At 39.9% G+C, this 23,412-nt stretch overlaps 1 protein-coding gene across 1 annotated transcript in view; it reads right to left on the bottom strand.

Moving 5' to 3' along the window:
* Positions 1–23,412, bottom strand: part of CASP10 (caspase 10) — a 32,208-nt gene that overhangs the window by 7,810 nt on the left and 986 nt on the right. The window contains exons 2-10 of the mRNA XM_088135660.1: positions 13,890–14,233; positions 13,543–13,642; positions 12,912–13,047; positions 10,820–10,890; positions 8,155–8,179; positions 7,454–7,510; positions 6,610–6,695; positions 5,351–5,462; positions 1,754–2,279 (exon numbers count right to left, since the gene is read on the bottom strand). Coding sequence (XP_087991786.1) covers positions 1,754–2,279; positions 5,351–5,462; positions 6,610–6,695; positions 7,454–7,510; positions 8,155–8,179; positions 10,820–10,890; positions 12,912–13,047; positions 13,543–13,642; positions 13,890–14,203 — 1,427 coding nt within the window. The 5' untranslated portion in view covers positions 14,204–14,233. The remainder of the gene's footprint in view (positions 1–1,753; positions 2,280–5,350; positions 5,463–6,609; positions 6,696–7,453; positions 7,511–8,154; positions 8,180–10,819; positions 10,891–12,911; positions 13,048–13,542; positions 13,643–13,889; positions 14,234–23,412) is intronic.

Genomic DNA, 23,412 nt, shown 5'->3' on the forward strand with positions numbered 1-23,412 from the left:
AGACAGACCGTATATTTAGGCCTTGAGACAAATTCTTTAGTGTGTGAGAAATTCCGTAGGCCCCAGCTTCTCTGCAGCCAGGAATTTATACTCTTCATCTCCCCTCTACCTATCCAGCACTAAGACTACTGGGGCCAGAAGGTTGTAGTGGCTAAGATGTTGGAGGAGGACCCAGGCCGAGGGCTACAGGAGCTCCTCGGGTGACTCTGGGCCAGTCACGTTCTCCCAGCTCACCCTACCTCACAGGATTAGGGTTGTGGGGATAAAATGGAGATCCCCACGTAAGCCACCTTGAGCTCCTGAGGAAAAGGCAAGTCATAATCAAGTAATAAATAAAATTGCCAATAATCTATTCAGGAGCCACACAGCTTGAAGAGTATTGCTTCATCTCCCCCTCCCACTGTAGAATTAAGCACACACTTTTCTTGCAGATGTATTTGCCTTTAGAACTAACAGACGCATGCAGGAAGCCTATTTTTCATTGTTAGTTTTTACATCTTGCTTTAATTTATATTACATGTTTTAACTATCCAAGGAACTGAAGTTATGGTACATGTAAAGTAATATACAGGGTGTTCCAAAAATCAGGACCCATTGGCAATTTATTACAAAATTACATTAAACATTCCAATTGGTTGCCATTTTCTTTTAAATACTTTAGTCATTTGACACATGACTTCTGAATATTCCTAAGTACAGTAACATTTTCATAAACAAACAAACAAACAAACAAACAAACAACATATTGTGATTGGCCTATGGGGCCTGATTTTTGGCATAAAGTTCTACCATGGTTACCAGACATTTCAAAAAACATTCAACTGAACAAAAAACATGAACAGGCAATTTTCTTCCACAACGCTAACTAAAAGTCTGCAGTATTCAGATTCAAAGCAGGAAAAGTGCTTTAGATCAGCATGGATGTACTCGCTATATCTGAAAGAGCCATATCGTTTCCTGGTCTCATAAGCAGCCGTTAGGGTTTCAAGAAATATGACTCTGACCTCAGGAGGAATTAAGGAGATGAAGACAGTGTGCAATATGTTGCTGCTTTGTTGTACTCCTTCATTCAAAAATATTATTTTCCTGGGACCACCCAGCTATGGTGTGAGGCCAGAGAAAGACATGGCTTCTTTAAGTTGCTGCTGACAGGTACAATGAACACATCCCTGTTGATCCAAAGCAGTTTTACTTATCCTCCCACCACATAACTAGGTAAACTTCCTTTTTATGTAACAGAGATAATATGAACAGGGTTAATAGCCAGAGCCAGTATTTGTTAACCTGACTTTCTCCTTATTTAACAAACCTGCTAAAACCTTGGTAGAAACTCGTCATGTCTTGGAGGGTTCAGCTTGGTCAGCGTATGATGCAAAATGAAATCGCATCACCAAGACCTCTTGGACTCCTGATTTTGTATGGAAAAAGTTGATAGTTTGCTTTGGCTGCTTAGACAACCTCTTTCATCCCTACCTTAGATGAAAAATCTTGCATGTGTCTTGTCTACAAATGCCACATTGAGGTTCTTCTGATGTTGCCTCCTTCTAGGACAGTCTTATGGCTCCTTAGCTACGCTCGGCTAGCACCCACCACTGTTGCTTGCGCTTCCTTCCTCCCTCCCTCTCCCCCTTTTTTGAAAAGTCCATTAAAATTGGCTAATTGGCTTACTAACAACTTACGAATCTATACTTCATAGTTCATTCAGAATAGTCATGTTAAAGAGGAGAAGTCTTCCATGTGACATGAATCCTACCTTGGCACCAGGAGCCGCAGCTTACTGCAAAGAGCCTGAATGTACCAAGTCCCTTGATGTACATGCCGGAAAGAGAGATAACCATCTACAGTGGCCATGCCAAGCAGGAAATCTGCTTCAGCTGGAATACTTGAGGACAACTGCTGGAAAGAGACAAATCCTGAACTCTGTGCATCTAGTTCAAGTGAGTCAGCATTGTTGGAGTCTGTTTGGAGGTAGACGGGCTGTTGCGTCTTTTCACCCTGACATGCCTGGATGAAGAAGAGCTTAGGTTTCCGAGCCAGCAATGGGCATCGGTCAGCCGTGAAATAGGACATGATGGTACGGATTGGAATCAGACATGCGTCTGTCCCATAAATCTTCCCAGATTCTCCATGAGACAGAATGCAGCATACCAGACAGTCACTGTCTTTCCAATTCTCAGAAGACTGCCAGTCCTGCAAAAGTGTTTCAATTTCTATGGAAGTCTTGTCGTCATACTTTTCCACTTTGAACCCAAGCCAGGTGAACACACATTTCAGCTCCACTGTTCACAGAAACAAGGCAAAGTGTTTAATACAAAACAATGGCAGTAAACACACAGTGGATATGCCATTTACATAGATTTAAATTACAAGAAAAGATACAGTCAGGTCCAGAAATATTGGGACATCGACACAATTCTAACATCTTTGGCTCTATACACCACCACAATGGATTTGGAATGAAACAAACACAATGTGCGTTAACTGCAGACTGTCAGCTTTAATTTGAGGGTATGTACATCCAACTCAGGTGAACGGTGTAGGAATTACAACAGTTTGCATATGTGCCTCCCACTTGTTAAGGGACCAAAAGTAATGGGACAGAATAATAATCATACATCAAACTTTCCCTTTTTAATACTTGGTTGCAAATCCGTTGCAGTCAATCACAGCCTGAAGTCTGGAACGCATAGACATCACCAGACGCTGGGTTTCATCCCTGGTGATGCCCTGCCAGGCCTCTACTGCAACTGTCTTCAGTTCCTGCTTGTTCTTGGGGCATTTTCCCTTCAGTTTTGTCTTCAACAAGTGAAATGCATGCTCAATGGGATTCAGGTCAGGTGATTGACTTGGCCATTGCATAACATTCCACTTCTGTCCCTTCAAAAACTCTTTGGTTGCTTTTGCAGTATGCTTTGGGTCATTGTCCATCTGTACTGTGAAGCACCGTCCAATGAGTTCTGCAGCATTTGGCTGAACGTGAGCAGATAATATTGCCCAAAACACTGCAGAATTCATCCTGCTGCTTTTGTCAGCAGTCACATCATCAATAAATACAAGAGAACCAGTTCCATTGGCAGCCATACATGCCCACGCCATGACACTACCACCACGATGCTTCACTGATGAGGTGGTATGCTTAGGATCATGAGCAGTTCCTTTCCTTCTCCATACTCTTCTCTTCCCATCACTCTGGTACAAGTTGATCTTGGTCTCATCTGTCCATAGGATGTTGTTCCAGAACTGTGAAGGCTTTTTTAGATGTCGTTTGGCAAACTCTAATCTGGCCTTCCTGTTTTTGAGGCTCACCAATGGTTTACATCTTGTGGTGAACCCTCTGTATTCACTCTGGTGAAGTCTTCTTTTGATTGTTGACTTTGACACACATACACCTACCTCCTGGAGAGTGTTCTTGATCTGGCCAACTGTTGTGAAGGGTGTTTTCTTCACCAGGGAAAGGATTCTTCGGTCATCCACCACAGTTGTTTTCCGTTGTCTCCCGGGTCTTTTGGTGTTGCTGAGCTCACCGGTGCGTTCCTTCTTTTTGAGAATGTTCCAAACAGTTGTTTCGGCCACGCCTAATGTTCTTGCTATCTCTCTGATGGGTTTGTTTTGTTTCTTCAGCCTAATGATGGCTTGCTTCACTGATAGTGACAGCTCTTTGGATCTCATCTTGAGAGTTGACAGCAACAGATTCCAAATGCAAATAGCACACTTGAACTGAACTCTGGGCCTTTTATCTGCACACTGTAATTGGGGTACTGAGGGGATATCACACACCTGGCCATGGAACAGCTGAGAAGCCAATTGTCCCATTACTTTTGGTCCCTTAACAAGTGGGAGGCACATGTGCAAACTGTTGTAATTCCTACACCGTTCACCTGAGTTGGATGTACATACCCTCAAATTAAAGCTGACAGTCTGCAGTTAACGCACATTGTGTTTGTTTCATTCCAAATCCATTGTGGTGGTGTATAGAGCCAAAGATGTTAGAATTGTGTCGATGTCCCAATATTTCTGGACCTGACTGTATGCCAACAGTTTCTATTCCTGTATTTCTAGGATAAAACAGATTTGACAGTTATTAACAAAACTATATTTTTTGGTAATCTAGTAGAATTAGGCTTATCACTGTTAGACTGCCCTTGCCTACTTACCTCTTCTAAACATGATATGAATGCACAAAATGATTAATGATCTGTAGAGGAACTTGACCACAGGGAGCCTATAGCTCTATTTCAATATTCTGGGGGAATATGCGGAGGAGCTGTGGAACTGCAAACACAAGCCTGGTCTCTTGCATCTCTGACCTTTCTTCACTGAACAGAAAGGGCTTAAAGATGGACAGCAAATATGAAAAAAATATAATAAACTAAATGTCACCTAATGGTTATTATCCTAACCCTTCATTAATCGCTTTTGCAGACATCTTGCTTATTTATTTATTTATTTTATTAAATTTTTCATGCTCAACATTTAGGAGCAGAAGCAATAGTGTACAGATAGTCCTTGCTTACCTACCACTCATTTAGCGACTGTTCGAAGTTATGACAGTGCTGAACAAGATTTATGACTGGTCCTCAAAGTTGTGGCTGTAGCAGCATCCCTGCAGTCACATGATTTATGATTTGGATGTTTGGCAACCAGCGTGCATTTATGACAGTCAGTGTCCCGCAGTCACGTGATTGCCATTTGTGCACTTCACAGCCAGCTTCCAATGAGCAAAGTCAATGGGAAAGCCAGCAAGAAGTTGCAAGTTGTGGTCACATGATGTTGTGTTTAATGACCTGTGTGATTCGCTTAACGACTGCAGCTGGCACTGATATTGTAAGTCGGGCAGTCACATGACTTTTCACTTAACGACCACATCGCTTAGCGATGGAGTTGCCAGTCCCAATTGCGGTCAGTGAGTGAGGACTACTTGTAGTAAGTTATGAAAAAGTTGTTGGAAAAAGAATTGCCACTCTCTTCCTTTCCACAAGGTTAATGTGGAAGTTGCAACGTGATTGCTCCAATCCATGAAAACTGCAACTTATTTTCAGCTGTAGATACCTCAATTCTATTTGTTTATCTTCATCAAGCTAATCATCTCTAAATGATAAAACCCTAGCCTGCCACTTTCTGTGGGATAAAGTGGTAGTTTAAAAATAAAATTAAATACAAATCTTAAAAATCTAGACACAGGCAACAACAACAAAAATTAAAACGTTTTTACAGCCTGAAACCACATAAAAAGTACAGATTAGTAATCATTTGCTGCTCTGTAAAGTTAAAGCATTTTACAGAAAGATGTGCAAGCAATTAAAAAAAGAAAGGGGACACCCCAGTATAAGCATTGCTTTAAGCCACTTACTGGCATCTTTCTCAGATCCACTCCTTCTTCTGAGACCACCCTCAAAATTGACATTATTAATAATGAGGCAATATCCTTTGCACCGCCCATCCATTTTATACTGAGATGACCTCTGTAGAACGAAGGACAGGAAAAGAGTATCAGATTTTGGTTTGTAAGGTCTTCATAATATTGGCATTCCACTGAAAACTATTGTAGAGAGCACAGGGAATGGCTTGAAGGACAAGAGGAAGAGGCTCTACTAAGGCAACGATCAGACAAGCGTGGCTTCAGTCCAGTCCAAGAAACTAATTTGAGGAAATATCTCAGACAGGCCTCTCCCTAATTCACACAAAGATAAAAGGTGGGAGGGGAGAAGCACATTCAGACTTGCAAGATTCTGTTACTAAAGCTGTTCCAATAAAAGTAGTTTATTCTTGTAAATATTTATATTATTATATAAAATATAGTTTATTATTACCTATATGGCATTGCTTTCTTGGTCTGTCCTGTCTTATAGGGTTGACAGCTATAGACCCATTTAAATATCAATGAGCTTCAGCTGTTTTGCAACAGTATCTGGAACCCTAACAAGATGTTCTTTGATTGAGACAGCCTGGTCTACACCAACTTCCTTCCTCAATTTCTGGAAAATGAACTAGGATTTGACAGCGGTCCTGCTAAGTCAGACCAAAGGTCTATCTGGTCCAATATCATATCGTAACATTGGTGACTTTCAATTCCCCGCTTTTAATTACAGGCTTTGCACTCCAATATTTGCCACCAACATCTAGCATGCAAAATACATCGTCTTTAAAATCAACATCACTATTACAATCTGCAAATTGGATAATTTTTTTTTTGAAGGACCAACCACCTCAGAGTCATCCCTTCTCTAGTGAATCTAGCTTACTCTGATTGCTTTTAGAAAAGAGGCCTGAGTTGGAGATATAGCTATAGCCACACTGGTGTCAGGTCCTCACATATAAAGCAAATGAACAAAGCTGCGGCAAGGTGGGGAGAGCAACAGATGGTCTGATGTTGTTGGACTACAATTCTCATGAACCCTGGCTATTAGACTTGCTTTCTGGGTCTGATGAGAACTGAAGTTCAATAATATCTGAAGGACTTCATGTTGTCCACCATGCTGAAATGGACATTTAAAAGTTAAGGACTGGTCAACATAAAATATACTAAACAACTAGGTTTGGGATAAACATTATGCCACTATGTATACTGATTGATTGGGATACTCAAGAAATAATTTAGAAGATACAAACCTCTGTTGCAGCATTTGATTCATCGTTCCCGACAGTTTGTTGTAAGCTCCGTCCTGAGGGATCAGATACAGGTTCTGCCTTGACAGCTAAAAAAATTACAAAGAAACACTTACACAGACTTGAAAAAGATTTATCTTATCTCCATTTAATCTTTGGAGAGTGGAATACTCTAGATAATAATGAAAGTATTCCCACAAAAAGACTGATAACTGATTTCCCTTGGTTTCTTTCAATGAAATATATTTGGGGGGCCAATATTCTCTTTCTTTCCTGACTGGCAGACAGCTTGCCCATAAAATAGGGATGGCAGCTCCAATACTAAGCACTGACAGCGTGGAGAAAGCCAATAACTAATTGATAACTTTGCTTGATGTCAGAGTGACTCCAGTGTGAAAAATGTAATATTAATGTATAATTGATTGTTTAAAAGATCCTTTGAGCAGAACTGCACAAACATTTGTTTGTTTGTTTAACAGATATAAGAATTCTCCCACTTCTCGTGACTTTTGGCAGTTCACAATGCTTTGATGAGGGCACCAGGCAAGTGTACAAACCTCACATCTCACTCTAACAAAAGGCTCTTTGAAAGATTAAAAACAGGGAACCTTTTTCACTTCTTTCCTTTCCCAGATCCTCTAACAAGAATCTTAAGGCCCTGTATAGTTCCCCCCTCATTTCTTCTATGCCCAGGATGGGAAGAACACTGGATATGTTTCTGTATTCTACTATGGTGAAGTTTGAAGAACTTCTAGCTTAATTCAAATCCAACCAGAGCAGCTATTCACCTTAAAACTACAGTTAAGCAGAATAAAAAACTTCACTCATAGAAAACTTCTACACAAACCTTGATTTACAGCTAAAGAATGAAAACTTCCAACATGCTCTTCCAGGCTCCCAAATTCTTCAGTGTAAGGGTATCAAAAGAAGAAAAGGAAAATTAATATGTTACCATTTATTTTTACTGCTTGCCTGAGGAGCTGTACAAGCAGCTTTACGTCAGGCACTAGCTGATTTTCTGCATAATATTTTCCCATGGCTGATTCAGGCAAAATGCAGTTCATTTGAATGGCGGAACCTGCAACTTCCAAAATAAAACAACAGTTTGTAGCCAATGTGTGCAAATTTTATATTAACTACAGCTTATTGTTATTTCCAAACTCAGGTTCCTATTTTCTTTCAATGCCCTATCCCAGCCTATTACCTTCACAGCCACTATGAGAAAATAAACATTGAAAGGGACCTCTGGTTATATTTCTAGTCTGTCCAGGACTGTATATAGAAAGCAGAACTGAAAGCATTCTGGTTGCAACACTACATTATTCAAATAACTCTTTAGAACAAAAGATTGGTGAACATTCTACCAGCGTACTGGTAAAAGGAACTGTATTTCTCTTTTCTTGGCACAAACATTGATGGACCTATGACTGAGCATACAGGACACCTTGCAATGCTGAGATAAATGGCAAGAAAGTTTTGCCAAAAACTTAAATCTAAAGGGCTGATTAGAAAAACCAGAACATTTCAGTTCAGTACAAAACTACTTACCATGATTCTTTGGCTGAACGGGATCCTGCATAGGAAACAAAAAGAATAATTAAAATGAGGTATCTCTGGGCATATCTATTCAGAAGAATGCCATCTTTGAGTTTAAATAGCCTACCACCATGTAATTGTGTACAAGATTGCATTCTAAATCAGAACTGGGCTAAAATTTTACTAGCAAATACTCTAAAAGTCTGACCAGGAAAAGGAACAAGATCAAGGATGATAGGACCCGGATTATTTGTAAATATTCTTTGTTCCATTTCACTTCTATCTTTTTCATCATAATACCAATCTCTTATCTATTTCCTCCAGATGCAAGTTTTAATCTATACTAGTTGTAGCCTTTTAAAAGGAAAAAGCGAGGCAGAACATTAAAATACGATCACAAATTGGTACCTTCTATTAAACAAAATAATAGCCACAAAGAGATCTAAGAAGACAGGCAGACAGAGAAGAGCAATAGAAGAAAGAAGAAAAGATACTTGTCTAAATCAGAATGACCAACTTTGGTATCCTTTAATAAGGGTCAAAATATTGGACACTCCAACTCCTCTAATACACACTGGAACATAAATACTGCCGCGATATAGGATGCAGCATGGCCTCTATTTATCAGATGGATTTTTTTAAAAAAAACCTCTTCCTCTTTGAACTCACTGTCAAGTATCTTCTCATTTGCCCACAATCAAGTCCAGACTAGTGTTAATTATTTTTCTGATGTATATATATATAATTTTTTATTGAAAGTTTTAACAACTGTAGTAAGAACTAATACTAACTGAAGTAGAGTGAGAAAGAAGAGAAAGGGAGAAATTAAAGAAAAAGCTAGAAGTGCAAAAAAGAAAAGAGGAAATTAAACAAGAAAAAGAAAGAAAAGTAGAAAAAAGAAGATATAAAAAAAGATATAAAGAAGTGGCTTCCGATCTTCTTCACAGCAGTTATAAGTATAATTATATTTTAACCTCTCTCTCTAAGGTTCCATCAAGTCTCTCTTCTTTCTATAGTCTATCCTGTAATCATCAAAACCATAAATCTCAAACTCATTTTTTCTTTTTTATGCAAAAAGTCCACATGGGATTTCCAGTCACTGATAAATGTAGACACTCTTTCCTCTGATCAAGCAAATCAATTTAGACACTTCAGCAAGTTCTATCATCTTTACCAACCATTCCTCCTTTGCAGGTATTGCCAAATCTTTCCATCTTTGTACATACAATAATCTCACTGCAATTCTCATATATAAAAACAATGTTCCATGGCTCTTTTCTGTTTATCTATCAGTCCCAGGAGGAAAAGTTCTGGTTTCAATTGAATATTAATATTTAAAATCCTCTGAATCACTGAATGTATTTGAGCCCAAAATTTTCTAGCTTTTTTACACATTCACCAAGCATAATAAAATGATCCTTCTTGTTGTTCACATTTCCAACATAAATTTGAAGCACCTTTATACATTCTAGGTAATATATCTGATGTCATATACCAAGTGGTAATTATTTTCCAAGTAAATACAATCCACCAGTACAATTGCTCTCATCACCTGGGGATTCTTAATGTTCCTTCCCTCTAGGAAACAGAAGGCTGGTAGAAGCTGGCTGAAGAGGTAGTTTTGGGAAGTTTTATTTATTGAAGACTATTAGTGAAGCAGAGAAGCAAGAAGTGCAGAACCCAAAAATTAAATAAAAGATTATTAGTGATTTGAAAAAAAAAAAAAAACTAAGATAATCAGAGAGAAAATAATGGAGACATCAAAACTACTAAGTAAGCAGCAGCACTTGAGAGTCCCTATAACTAATCATCTGGGAACGAACACCTGAAGGAGTGTCCCTTCCCATACCAGCCTACCAGCCTACCTTCAGAAAGTGTCAGAACCTGCATCACCCAACTGTTGTTGTTTTCCATTGTATTGCATTCGTTGGGAGTTGGATTGATTTGTTTCTGCCACTTGTACCTTGGGGGGTGGTGGCTGTTAATGGATGTAATGGGAGTTGGGAAGCAGCTTAACCATATATGGGCAACTTAGACTGGCTTGATTGCCGGCCAGGCAGCTGGGGCCCAAAGAGCCCGGAAGAGGCTTGGGGAGGAAGGAGAGAGGTCAACAACGGTGAAGAGGAGTCACGACGCCAGGCAATAAGGGGAGGGGGGATAAATAGAGGGAGGTTTACCCAAGGCGTTAGTTTTAGCAATGTTCTGTTTACAAGCTACATGTACCTCTTAATAAAGAAGTATTTATCTGACCCAAGCCTGGTTGCGTGAGAATGCTTCAGAACTGGGACATCGTGGACTTGACAGAAAGCTTATGAAACACTCTATGTCTCAACTGGGGTTCTGTGAGAGGTTGCTAGCTGATCCATAAGAGATTGTGAAAAAAAACCCAGCATTTTTTAAATGTTGTGCATCATGCAACACTAGCACTTAAAGAGTCGGAGTTTTTATGTGCTGCAATGTAGCTGCTGGCCTGTCCCTTTGCTCGGGGTTCCAAGAGAGATCATGGGGGAAAAATGTTTTTTGAATTTTGTGTGCCACACAATGCTAACACTCACACTGATGGAATTACGCAGGGGGTCCCTGAGATCTGAACATTATTTCAAGGGTAAGTAACCTCTGGGTAAAAATGTTGAGAAAGGCTGCTCTGTACAAACGGACAACATTTCCTAAGGCATACCTGGAGTAAAGTGATTCCAAAAGTTGGTTTGTTAAAGCCACGAACAGAAGAGGGCACAATTTCTTTGATTCCTTGATAAGGCAATACAAGGCAACAGTTAATAAAATGATTTGGAAGAAGTGCACTTTTTGTTTTTCAGATAAGTACTAAATATTTTTTAAGGACGCTGAGTTGGTTCTTAAAGCACTAGAAGTCAGTTGACAATGAACAAACTGAACGGAATTCTTCAGCACCCCTCAGCTTTGAACACTGATTCTACTCCATGCTAACTACTAGTTTCAAAATACAATTTCTGATACCTGGAGAAGTAAATGGTAATCTTCAAAATACATCCCTTATTAAACTATGCTTCAGAAAGTGGTAATTTTTGCTAGAATGGAATAGCTCAATAATGGAATCTCCCCCAGTTTTGTGGGAAACTCTTTTGCAATGCCATTCTCCTTCTTTTATTATTGTAACAATATAACTGAATCAGTCAGTAGAATATTCAGGTTATGCTTCACAACTGCCTTAACTGCCGGCAAGTACTTAAAAATAGGCTGTAGTTAGACTGTTATTGTTCATGGCTCTCTTGTGGTTGCATTTTTGAATGTGTTTTTTTTTTAATGCAACTCTTTGCATAGAAGGAAAAAAAGGTTCCAGAAAGATGGCAGTGGTCTGAAGATAGCAGTAAAAAAATATAGAAATAACAACACTTTCGTACATTTCATCCAACATCATTCCCCTGAGGTGAGATTGGCCCATTCCTGCCAACCTTCTGGAAGTCCCTTAAGACATGGCTATGTCAACAAGCTTGAGGAACTCAGGGAAGTGGAGAACTGGTGAGATGGCTACACTGTACATAATGTCAAGATGCTCTCTCCTAGTCTTTTAAATTAATATTAATGGTTTTGTTATTTTTTATAAGTTTTTATTATGGTATAATTTTTAATGTTTGTTTTTTACAGTCTGTTTTTATTGCACACTGCCCAGAGTCACATATGTGAGATGGGCGCTATATAAATGTGATGAATGAATAAATGACTAAATAGATAAATAACCATTTTAACAAGATAATTCAAATGTTATATGTTTTATCCAAGCAATCCTCAAGATGCCCTGGCAAAGAGGGACTAATAGGGCAAATTCAACATTAGTCAGCTTAGGAAATGCTTAAATTCATCTTGCTGCAAGGGGAGAGACAACAAAACCATCTACGACAGGCCACAATAGAGCTTTCCAAAGGCCACCTGCAATCAACCAACAGGAGCACAAGAGCAACCAGGTGAGGAGAGGAAAGAGGAAGAAGAAAAGTGAGGTTCCTTTCTTTCCATCACCCTTCCCTTAATCTCTTCTCCTGGCAATGCTATCCCATCCAGGCAGAATCAGCTCTTAAGCATCCTGTCTAAAGAAAGTCCTCTCCTGGCCTCTCGATCAGTACTCCCCCTGAAGATTTTTACATCAGATAAGGGTTTTTCATACAAGTTAGAAAATATTGATGGCAACTTTAATTACAGATCAACATTTCTCTTCTATATGCCAAGAGGTGAGGTCAGGAACTAGTTCAAAGCCACTTAGCTAACCCATAGTCAATAGGAATTGCAGGTTAGCTGTGACATGGTTTATTTAAAATCGGGGGCAAACCAGAAAAAGGTCCCAAATCACATACTCTTGCACTCAATAAACATATTTTTGCCTGTTCATTTATTACATGATATGGCATGGAACATATGGAGGAATGGAGTAAAGCCAGGCTCTTTCCCTGCCTCCCTTCACCATTCTCTGCTCCTTTATGCTCTTTTTCTCTTGAAACGTGAAGTGAGTCTTCAGAGAAAAGACATCTCTAACCAGCAGAGTACAGGGTTTAAAGAAGGAAAGGGAAGGCAGGAAATAGGTTATGTTCCACATTCCTCACTTCAAAGGAAACGGAGGGTGTACTTAAACCCATGTTGGCTTGGCTCTTAAGTCCTCTGTCAAGCACCATGGTGACTTGTACAAAAGACTGATACCCACAAATAGATTGCAGTTGCAGTTACTTGCAATTGCAGGTAAGTTCCTTAGAAGTACTATGCTTCAGTGGATTTGATAAGCAGTGCTTTTCAAAATTAGACACCTTTTGTTTGTCTGTACGTCACTACTTTCTTCAGGAGGTGAGGTGCTATCCTCTGGCAGATTTCTTCAAGAATACTCAGGTCAGACTCCTTTAGAAGGCTTTTCTTCTCCAGGGAAGTCAGCAACTCCAGAGCCGACTGGGAGAGAAAAATCAGTGCAGTAGTTATAGCTTTAGATGTGCTTTCTATCCCACTCTGAGTCATCAAGTCTTTCCACATCTTCAGTCAATCTCTGTCATCAACCAAACACAACTTCCTATGTTTCTTCAACCAAAATCAAAACCTCCTAAACAGCACAGGCCTAAGCCAGTCTCTAGAATTTTGCAGACATAGCTTTTCTGGACATGTAGAGTGCATCTCAGAAAATTTCAACCTTCTAAGATTTTCTCAAAATTTGTGTATATTCAGGGGGGCTGTGTGAAGGCCCCTCCCATAGCAGGGGCTAAGGATAGTCCTTCTTGCTCTTGACAACACAACTATAACACTCTTTCCTTAGGGAAATAGATTTGTTTTTAAATCTCATTTAACTTTAGGATTTATTTTATTATTCTTGCTTTAATTAGATTTTTGGCAGGTGTTCTTTTAATGTGTTTGATGTTTATTGTTTGTTTATTAATCTTTGTGTTTACTCACCATAGTAGACTGCTTCTTTGGGAGATGGTCCTTCAGAAGAAAAGCGGCACTTTTCACCTGATCCTTTGTGAGCTCTTCTGCTATTTCATACAGCATCTGTCTGTGTGACAAATCTAAAAATGTAAGCTAATTCTTTTTATTTAAGGTTATACATTCATCCTTAGCACCTGGCCTACCATCTCAATTTAAGCTTCTGCAATTTTGGACAATGAACTGTGATAGTGTTTATTTAGAGATAGGGTCCAAATAAATAAATAAATAAATGATGAAAATGCTTGGTACCCATTCAGAAGGGAGATAATCAATGCTTTTTAAGGAGAAGTTATATTCCTATTTGGAAAACTCACCGATATCCAGATACCTTTCCTCTTTTAGGCTGATGTTCTTGAACAATCTCTTTGGTATAACCAAGTTTCTGGAGCAGAAAGTTACACTTAATCATGTAGAGAAGCTCTGCTATGAGAAAAGTATCATCCCTGTTCACCAAGTCTTTATTGATGAGCAACTGGAAAATATCCTGGGCTGATGTCACTGTTTCCAGCTTCTTTAATGGGATGAAATCAGAACAGAGAAATTTCAGATCTTCTACATCTTCCTTCCCTAAGTTTTCATCAACTGATAGTAGCTGCTGGCGAAATATCACATTGCCGTTGTCAGCCATGAGGAAAGATTTTCTTAGGAGCTAAAATCTCTAAAACAAGGGAAAAGAAATAATGCTAAACTATTAGAAGCAAGGTAGTGGTTAAAAAAAGAGTCCAAGTCCATGGAACATACACACTCACAAATTCTCTTCCAACCAAACAAAAAAAAAGCAAACACTTCTGCACAAAAAATTACTAGTAAGAGCAACAGTTATAGCAAATAACATCAATATAACTAAAATTAAATAATTCAGCAAAGGATCAAATAAGGGGAAGGAGGAGAACAGATAAGCCATATTATTTTTTTTGCAGTGTGGTAACATTACCAAAAGCTAGAACATTTTTGGTTTTGACATACACACACACACACACACACACACACACACACACATATATATACTAAAGAAGTCAAATATATCCTATGACTGTTACATTATCAGAGCTTTCCTTCTTAAGGTGTATCTGCTGCAGCAGATGTTATTCCTCAAGGTATTCTCTGGGCATAGCAATAATGCAAGGAATGGCTTCAATTCATTTTTACCTCTGTATTTTTTATGAACTATTTCACTAAAACATTGGTACTGGCATCTATTTGGTTAAGAAGTCATTTTCAAAGATAGCCAACATACAATACATAAAATCCTGTGACATAATTCAACCATTTGTCAAAATAACTAACCATTAAATAGCACCAATTGTGGTTTGAAGTCCCAGCACAACATGAACGCCAATCCACATGAAAGCAAGAATCAGATAGAAAAAGATGCAGGTGAAGAATTGCCTATACAACACCTATAAAATGAACCCATTGTGAGAAGGAGGCCTCCTGCATATTGATCACTGCTTGCTGGTCATAGGAAGTTCTATCTATTTATTCCACAAAGTTAGTTATGATCTTAATCTGATTACATTTTATCGCATTTAAAGATTAAAATAGTCCTCCAAGAATGAATAAAAGTACAAGTCTCAAATAAGAAATTTCTAAACAAAAAGTAGACATTAGTAAGAACAGTATTAAAAATTTAAACATCAGCCGCAGTAAAATACATAGTCAAATATATATTTGACAGCCAGTTTGGCACAATAGTTCAAGGTTCTGGATTAAAAGCCAGGAGATTATCAGTTCCAGTCCCACGTGAGGCACGTAGTTAGGTGGATGACCTTTGGCCAAGCACTCTCTCTCAGACTTAGGAAGAAGACAAGAGCAAACCACTTTAGAAAAATATTGCCAAAGAACCTGCATGGATTTGTCCAAGGAGTCGCGAGGAGTCAAAACTGACTCAAAGGCATAAAAGAAAATAAACATTAAAATAATCAAACCATTTCAGTTTGACCTACAACAATACCATAAGACAAAACTGAAGAAAGCCAATGTTTCATCTGGTATCTTTTGAGAACCTATAGTCCCCTGATCTATTCCAAAGGTCAGTGTGTTTCCCCAGTCATTGCTTAATAAATCCTCTCCATCTTGGTCATACAGCTACAGTCAGGTCCAGAAATATTGGGACATCGACACAATTCTAACATCTTTGGCTCTATACACCACCAAAATGGATTTGGAATGAAACAAACACAATGTGCTTTAACTGCAGACTGTCAGCTTTAATTTGAGGGTATGTACATCCAACTCAGGTGAACGGTGTAGGAATTACAACAATTTGCATATGTGCCTCCCACTTGTTAAGGGACCAAAAGTAATGGGACAGAATAATAATCATACATCAAACTTTCCCTTTTTAATACTTGGTTGCGAATCCATTGCAGTCAATCACAGCCTGAAGCTTGGAACGCATAGACATCACCAGACGCTGGGTTTCATCCCTGGTGATGCTCTGCCAGGCCTCTACTGCAACTGTCTTCAGTTCCTGCTTGTTCTTGGGGCATTTTCCCTTCAGTTTTGTCTTCAGCAAGTGAAATGCATGCTCAATGGGATTCAGGTCAGGTGATTGACTTGGCCATTGCATAACATTCCACTTCTGTCCCTTCAAAAACTCTTTGGTTGCTTTTGCAGTATGCTTTGGGTCATTGTCCATCTGTACTGTGAAGCGCCGTCCAATGAGTTCTGCAGCATTTGGCTGAATATGAGCAGATAATATTGCCCGAAACACTGCAGAATTCATCCTGCTGCTTTGGTCAGCAGTCACATCAGCAATACATACAACAGAACCAGTTCCACTGGCAGCCATACATGCCCCCGCCATGACACTACCACCACGATGCTTCACTGATGAGGTGGTATGCTTAGGATCATGAGCAGTTCCTTTCCTTCTCCTTACTCTTCTCTTCCCATCACTCTGGTACAAGTTGATCTTGGTCTCATCTGTCCATAGGATGTTGTTCCAGAACTGTGAAGGCTTTTTTAGATGTCGTTTGGCAAACTCTAATCTGGCCTTCCTGTTTTTGAGGCTCACCAATGGTTTACATCTTGTGGTGAACCCTCTGTATTCACTCTGGTGAAGTCTTCTTTTGATTGTTGACTTTGACACACATACACCTACCTCCTGGAGAGTGTTCTTGATCTGGCCAACTGTTGTGAAGGGTGTTTTCTTCACCAGGGAAAGGATTCTTCGGTCATCCACCACAGTTGTTTTCCGTTGTCTCCCGGGTCTTTTGGTGTTGCTGAGCTCACCGGTGCGTTCCTTCTTTTTGAGAATGTTCCAAACAGTTGTTTTGGCCACGCCTAATGTTCTTGCTTTCTCTCTGATGGGTTTGTTTTGTTTCTTCAGCCTAATGATGGCTTGCTTCACTGATAGTGACAGCTCTTTGGATCTCATCTTGAGAGTTGACAGCAACAGATTCCACATGCAAATAGCACACTTGAAATGAACTCTGGGCCTTTTACCTGCACATTGTAATTGGGGTACTGAGGGGATATCACATACCTGGCCATGGAACAGCTGAGAAGCCAATTGTCCCATTACTTTTGGTCCCTTAACAAGTGGGAGGCACATGTGCAAACTGTTGTAATTCCTACACCGTTCACCTGAGTTGGATGTACATACCCTCAAATTAAAGCTGACAGTCTGCAGTTAAAGCACACTGTGTTTGTTTCATTCCAAACCCATTGTGGTGGTGTATAGAGCCAAAGATGTTAGAATTGTGTCGATGTCCCAATATTTCTGGACCTGACTGTATGTTCAAGTGTGGCTTGGCAGTCATAGATGAAAGTTATTTTTCAAGTAACCTGGTCCAAGCTGTTTAAGATTTAAAAGTGGCAATTACAGCTCTCCATGGGGGCTGGTAATGCACAAGTAAGCAATGGAACTGGTTCAGTATAGTTGTCAATCACATCATCAGATGGCCTAAATCTATGTACTCTCTTATAGCTTCATCCTGCACCTACTGAAATGATTAATTTAAAAGGTAGATGCCCCTAGAGCAAGGGTGCCTGCACCCCAGAGGGTGCGAAATAGAATTTCAGGGTGTGTGACAAAGAGTGGCTTGTGTCCCTCAGTGATGAGTCACAAATTATCACTCAGCCAGCTGCCAGTGTGCCTTGAGCATCACATCTTCAGATGTGAGATTATTTTTGTAGGGGGTGCAAAGATTAATCAAACATTTCCTACGGGTGTGGGACATAGAAAAGTTTGGGAACCACTGCTCTAGAGTACACTGCACTAGCTCATGCTTCACTTCAATAGCGCATGAGTCACCAAGAAAAGCCTTGTCCTCTCCCAAAAGACAGCATGCTGTACCAGCCATGATCTTCTAACCCAACAAAAAGCACTTTGGGCCCCTGTAAGAACTTAAGTTTCCCTAGCTGGTGCAGAGTTCTGGTCTGCTCATTTGATCCTTCACAGGGAGTGCAACCCCACTTAAGGCTGGTTGTAAACCTCCATTCATAACGATCAGGTGCCCTCTGCATAGCACCTCCACATTTTTTTTTTTTTTGCTTAAGTCTTTCTTTTTAACCTGATCCATTCTCAAATTTCCTGCAGGCACTGTTACAAGAGTTTGGGACAAATCGATGGAGATAAGAGTAAGAGCTGAAGATCATTCACATCATACTTCAATCCAAACCTCCAAATGGCATTAACTGGCATTGTAACCTGCATCTGCATAACCAAATTGCCTCCTCCTCCCTTTATCCCAATTTAAACCTTACATCAGTCTAGCCACTCTATGTATCTGATGAAGTGAGCTGTAGTTCACAAAAGCTTATGCCTTTTAATAAAGTTTATTAGCCAGAAAAGGCACTACCAGACGCCTTCTTTTTGCCACCATAGCCTAGCATGATTCTCCTCCTACAATGTAAAACAAAACGGGTTTTAGTTCTAAACATTCTGGTCAGATAGAAGAATAGGTGCTATTGCCACTTTTTGGATTAAGCCTACGAGCGATTTAGAAATTGGTACATCATGTAATAAGAAGTAATTTTTGGAATAAGATGTCTATTTGAATAATATGTGAAGCCATTTGATTGGCTTCGTAATTTCCTGTGTGTGTCAGTCACTGAGTCTGTAATAATAACTATTTATTAAATGTATATGCCAGTCGACTCCCAACAACTCTGAGTGGTTACAGATAAAAAACATTTAAAAATATACGACGACAAAAATGGAGAGTAAGATGGAAAGAGTGACAAAAACTGGATGGAAACAAAAGAAATAAACCTACATAGTTCAAAGGTGGGCTTCACTCACCCTTGCCAAAGGCCTGGGTGAAGAGCCAGGTCTTCAAGTTCCTGTGAAACACCAGCAGGGTGGGGGTCACCCAAATCTCAGGGGGGAACCTCATTCCAGAGGGCAGGCATTGCTACAGAGAAGGCAGATTTCCAAGGTCCTGATAGATGGCATTGTTTAATCAAAGGAACCTGGAGCACACCAACTTGCCAGATCAAATAGGGGAGGCAGATACTATGGGAGACAGGCGGTCCCTCAAGTAACCAAGCCCTAGGCCACATTAATAAGATCAATGTAAAAGAGTATTGCAAGTACTTTGTTTTGCACTTTAGGATGTCCACTTTCCACTGAGAGGTCCCTGTGTTTATGTCCAATTCTCCTACTAGCATTAAATTCTCCATCCCAATTTTCCTAGTTTCTTTAATACTTTCCTAAGCTCTTAACCCTCATCATATCCATCTTCACCCACACATCCTCCCCTTACAATGATCCCTAAGTTCTTAATATCTATGTTCCCCTCCCTAAGCACCACTATCACCCCAATTCAATCTTAGAGGAGTGGGATAGAGGGATTCACAAGGGATCACTCTGAACCCCTTCATGGTCTAAATGGGGTAGTGTTTGGTTGTTCCCTTGCCCCCTCCCCATCCAATAAAGTATATATTTGTCTTAATAAATCAACTGTATATTTTCTTAAGTCCTAAGGCAAGTTATTTTTTTATATACTATGGAAGATCTTTAATTGATCAGTATAAAGAGTTTGTTTTGTTATTTTCCCCCTTTTACTCTTGCTTCAGTTAGAATCTTCCTTTATCTATAATCTTCCATCTACACTGTGTCTTTAGTCATCCTTCAGCATCAGGAGGAGTCTTCTTCAAATCTGCCAGAATTTTATTCAAGTTCTGAGTAGAAGAAATTATCTCTACTCCTTGTGGATTCAAAATTATAAATTTGAATGGAAATCCCACTTATAAAGAATTCCCATTTTTATCAACATTAAGTTAATAAAAACGGGAAATTTTTCCCATTTTTTATCAACAGAGTTACAACCTGACATAGCATTACAAAACTTAATGATTGGGAAATCATTACGTTTTGTTACTCTATCTATCAGGTTGTTACTCTCCGCTTCTTCACTAATACAGACGTTGCTTTGTCTGTTAGAATCTTCTGCATCTGTCAGAGATATTTTATGCTAGAGACATTTTTAGTACTTAAATTGTAGAGTTGACTAGCTGTCTGAGCAATATCTGACATTTTCTTTGATAAGTCTTAAACTTATCAATTCTTTTAGACAAACCGGATAAATCTTCCGTTGCTGAAATCATGGACTTCTCCCATTCCAGCTTCAGGTCCTGTTTGAATTCTTTAAATAAATGCTTGATAGTGTTAAGAGTCCTCTGTGGAATGAAAAGATAACTCAAAGGCTGAAATCTGCACCTCAGCCTTATCCACCTCTTCTCCACTGGAGGGGGAAGAGGGCTGCTAGTTGCTTGTTTTCAGCTCTTCCATGTAGGAAAGTTTTGATTGCTTTAGTCTGTTGTGAAGCACCACTCCTGGACATTTTATTTCTTAGTTGCTTTTGAAGGGAATTAAATGCAGAGAAGCAGGCAATAATAGATAAAAATAGCAGCTTGGGGGACAAGCAAGGCATTGAGTGTGTCATCTTCAGCTGAAGTTAAGCCACACACTTCTCCAGGAATTTTTATTTAAAACTGGTTCTGCTGCCTGAAAAAGTTTGAAAATCCCTTTTTTACACCATTGATGAGTGTGTCTTCTTCAGGTACTGAAATAGATAAAGGGTGGAGAGGAGATTGAGATGCTCACCTAGGACCTGTTACTTTCACCTTCAATGCCTGGAAATGTTAATTACACTGTACTGAGTATTATGTTTTGGTTTTTGTGGGGAGAATGCCTTCAAGTCAGTGATGACTTCTGGCAACTCCCTGGACTGGTAGTCCCTGCAGTTTTCTTGGCAAGGTTTTTCGGAAGTGGTTTGCTATTGCCTCCTTCCCAGGGCTGAGAGAGGGCGGCCCACCTAAGGTCACCCAGCTGACTTTGTGCCTCAGGCAGGACTAGAACTCCCAGTCTCCCAGTTTCTAGCCTGACGCCTTAACCACTACACCAAACTGGCTCTCTGAACATTATGTAAAGTAATGTAATTTCATGTAATGAAATCAGCACTGATATCCACTGGGATGGGGTGGGGGTATCAAAAAAGGTAAGATGGCAAACATAGCATCACAATGCAAGCCCCGCCCCTTGCATATGTTGCTGTAGATGCCACTGGAAATCAGCCACCCTAACTTGTAGCACTTTGCAGAAATGCCCCTGGATTACCAGTACATGATGACAGAACAGGAATGTACAATTTATTTGGAATTAGGACTACACTTAGCCTCTGAGCACATGCCAGGGCCCCACTTCAAAATGGCCAAAATCAAAATGTGACATCAATTTTATTTAACTAAATAACAGTTGTTTAACTATGGTTAAATATGATTAGTTCCATTCATCTATTTAATCATTTCCCCCTTCATTGCAACTTCAGAAGTTCACCACGGCTTTTAAGAGCTGCAAGAAGCTTCTGGCCATTGTATGTTCTACCAATAGAAGAGAATATGTGTAGCTCAGAGTTGAACTGTGGAGTTCTTGGTGCTCTCTGAGCTTGGTTGTTTGCTTGCAGACGTTTCATTACCCAACTAGGTAACATCATCAGTGCAAGTGAGTGTGGGGTTTTCTCCGTTTGAATACAGTAGCTTGCCCTGCCAGTGTTGGTGGGGGGTGTGGTTTTCTTCTTGGTAGTTCCTTGATTAGGGTATTGTTTTCTGCTTGTTTGCCTGATGTTAATCCCTGCTTATCTGGGTGTCGGCTGCTGGAGGGGATATGTTCTGGTCTTTGTGTGTCCTTCTTAGCTTTTTATTGTCTCTTTTGAATGGTGTGTAAATATTGTTTATCCCTATGTGCCTGTTGATGGCTGATTTGTCTGAAGACCAAGCTTCCAGGAATTCCCTTGTGTTTTTGGATTTAGCTTGGTCTAGGATGCTGTTTCCCAGCTGAAATTGTGGTTGAGTCTGTCTATGTGTTGAGACATTGAGGTTTTTTTTCGTGTCTCCTGACTGCTAGTTGGTGTTCATGGATGCACTCTGCTAGTCTTCTGCCTGTCTATCCTACTTCAAACTGAAGTCATTTTACATTGTTTAGGCACTGGAAGCATTTCTACACATTAGTAATCTATAATTTAGCACTAAACTATAACTAGCATTAGGGGAAGGAGCAGAAAGAAACCTATGTGAAGCAGTAGGTTTGAATAATTCCCCTCTCCTTTCCTACGGTCAGGAGAAAGAATAAGCCAGAATTCAGTTTTCTTTCTTTAACAAATTACTAGCTTGTCTTTATGCATGAATCAAGAATTGGGTGTAAAACTCTATTACATAAACATCCAAACAAAGCAATCCAGATGTGTTGTCACCTTCTGCTGCACTGCTGAATGTGGGTGTGCTGGCACATGGTTTTATGAAGTGATTCTATTCCTTTTTTACTCTCAACACAAGGATTCTTCACAGAGTAGCATGCATTGCTGTAGAACAGTTAATATTGCAGGACTAGTGGCAAGAAAACGGGGACGCGGTGGCGCAGCGGCTTAATGACACTGAAAGTTGCCAGCCAGAAATGGTCGACGCTTCAGCGGTTCGAGTCCAGCCTTCGCGTTAGCAGGGTGAACTCCTGTTTCCTCCCCAGTTCCTGTAAACCCAACAGTTCGAAAACTCACGTGAGTAGATAAATGGGGACTCTCACTCCAGTGGGAGGAAAAATGCTGGCGGCGCCTTGCAAAAAGGAGTCGGGAGCAGTTGCCGGTAAGCGCGAAAAACCACGCGCGCCCAAAAAGGGCGCGAAGCAACAGAAACCCCGCCTCCTGCACTCGCCAGCTGGGCTCTGCCCTAGGAAGGAGGCTCTGGCAAACCACTTCTGAAACAATTGCCATGAAAACTGCAAGGACTCGTCCAAGCAGTCACTGCAGAGTCGGTAACGACTGAGCGCAGATAAAAAAAAAAAAGTGGCAAGAAAACAATTAGAAGTTGGAGCATACTTGAAAGTTAAGAGGCAACTCTTTACACAGTAAGACTCATAGGTCACCAGCTAATGTACAATGGTTTTTACTTTCTGTGGAGTGAATGCCTCAACCTTCAGCCAGATTTATTTGGAAGTTCACTGTTAACCACTTCACAGCATATAACATTACAACAGGGTACCAAGATTCCTCTACAGATCAATTTTGCAACATTACTTCTCTAGGATTTTTTTTGAGGATTTGTATTCAATTACTACAGTCAAGGAGTGGTAACTCTTTGTTTTGGGACTCTTATCTCAAAAACAGGGCCTGGAGTGTTCTTAAGTGAGAGGAATTAATCATTTTCTATAAAAACATTCACAAAATACAAAATTTGTAAGTTTACAATTTAAGGTAGACAACCTGGAAACCATGGGCATCAATATCCCTTACACCAGTGTTGTCCAAACTTGGCCACTTTAAGATGGGTGGACTTCAACTCCCAGAATTCCCCAGCCAGCCATGCTGGCTGGGGAATTCTAGGAGTTGAAGTCCA

This window comes from Python bivittatus, unplaced genomic scaffold, assembly GCF_059951505.1.
Source record: "Python bivittatus isolate LINGU-HERP-01145 unplaced genomic scaffold, Pbiv_v1 ctg000200_np1212, whole genome shotgun sequence".
In the NCBI taxonomy this organism is placed as follows: Eukaryota; Metazoa; Chordata; class Lepidosauria; order Squamata; family Pythonidae; genus Python; species Python bivittatus.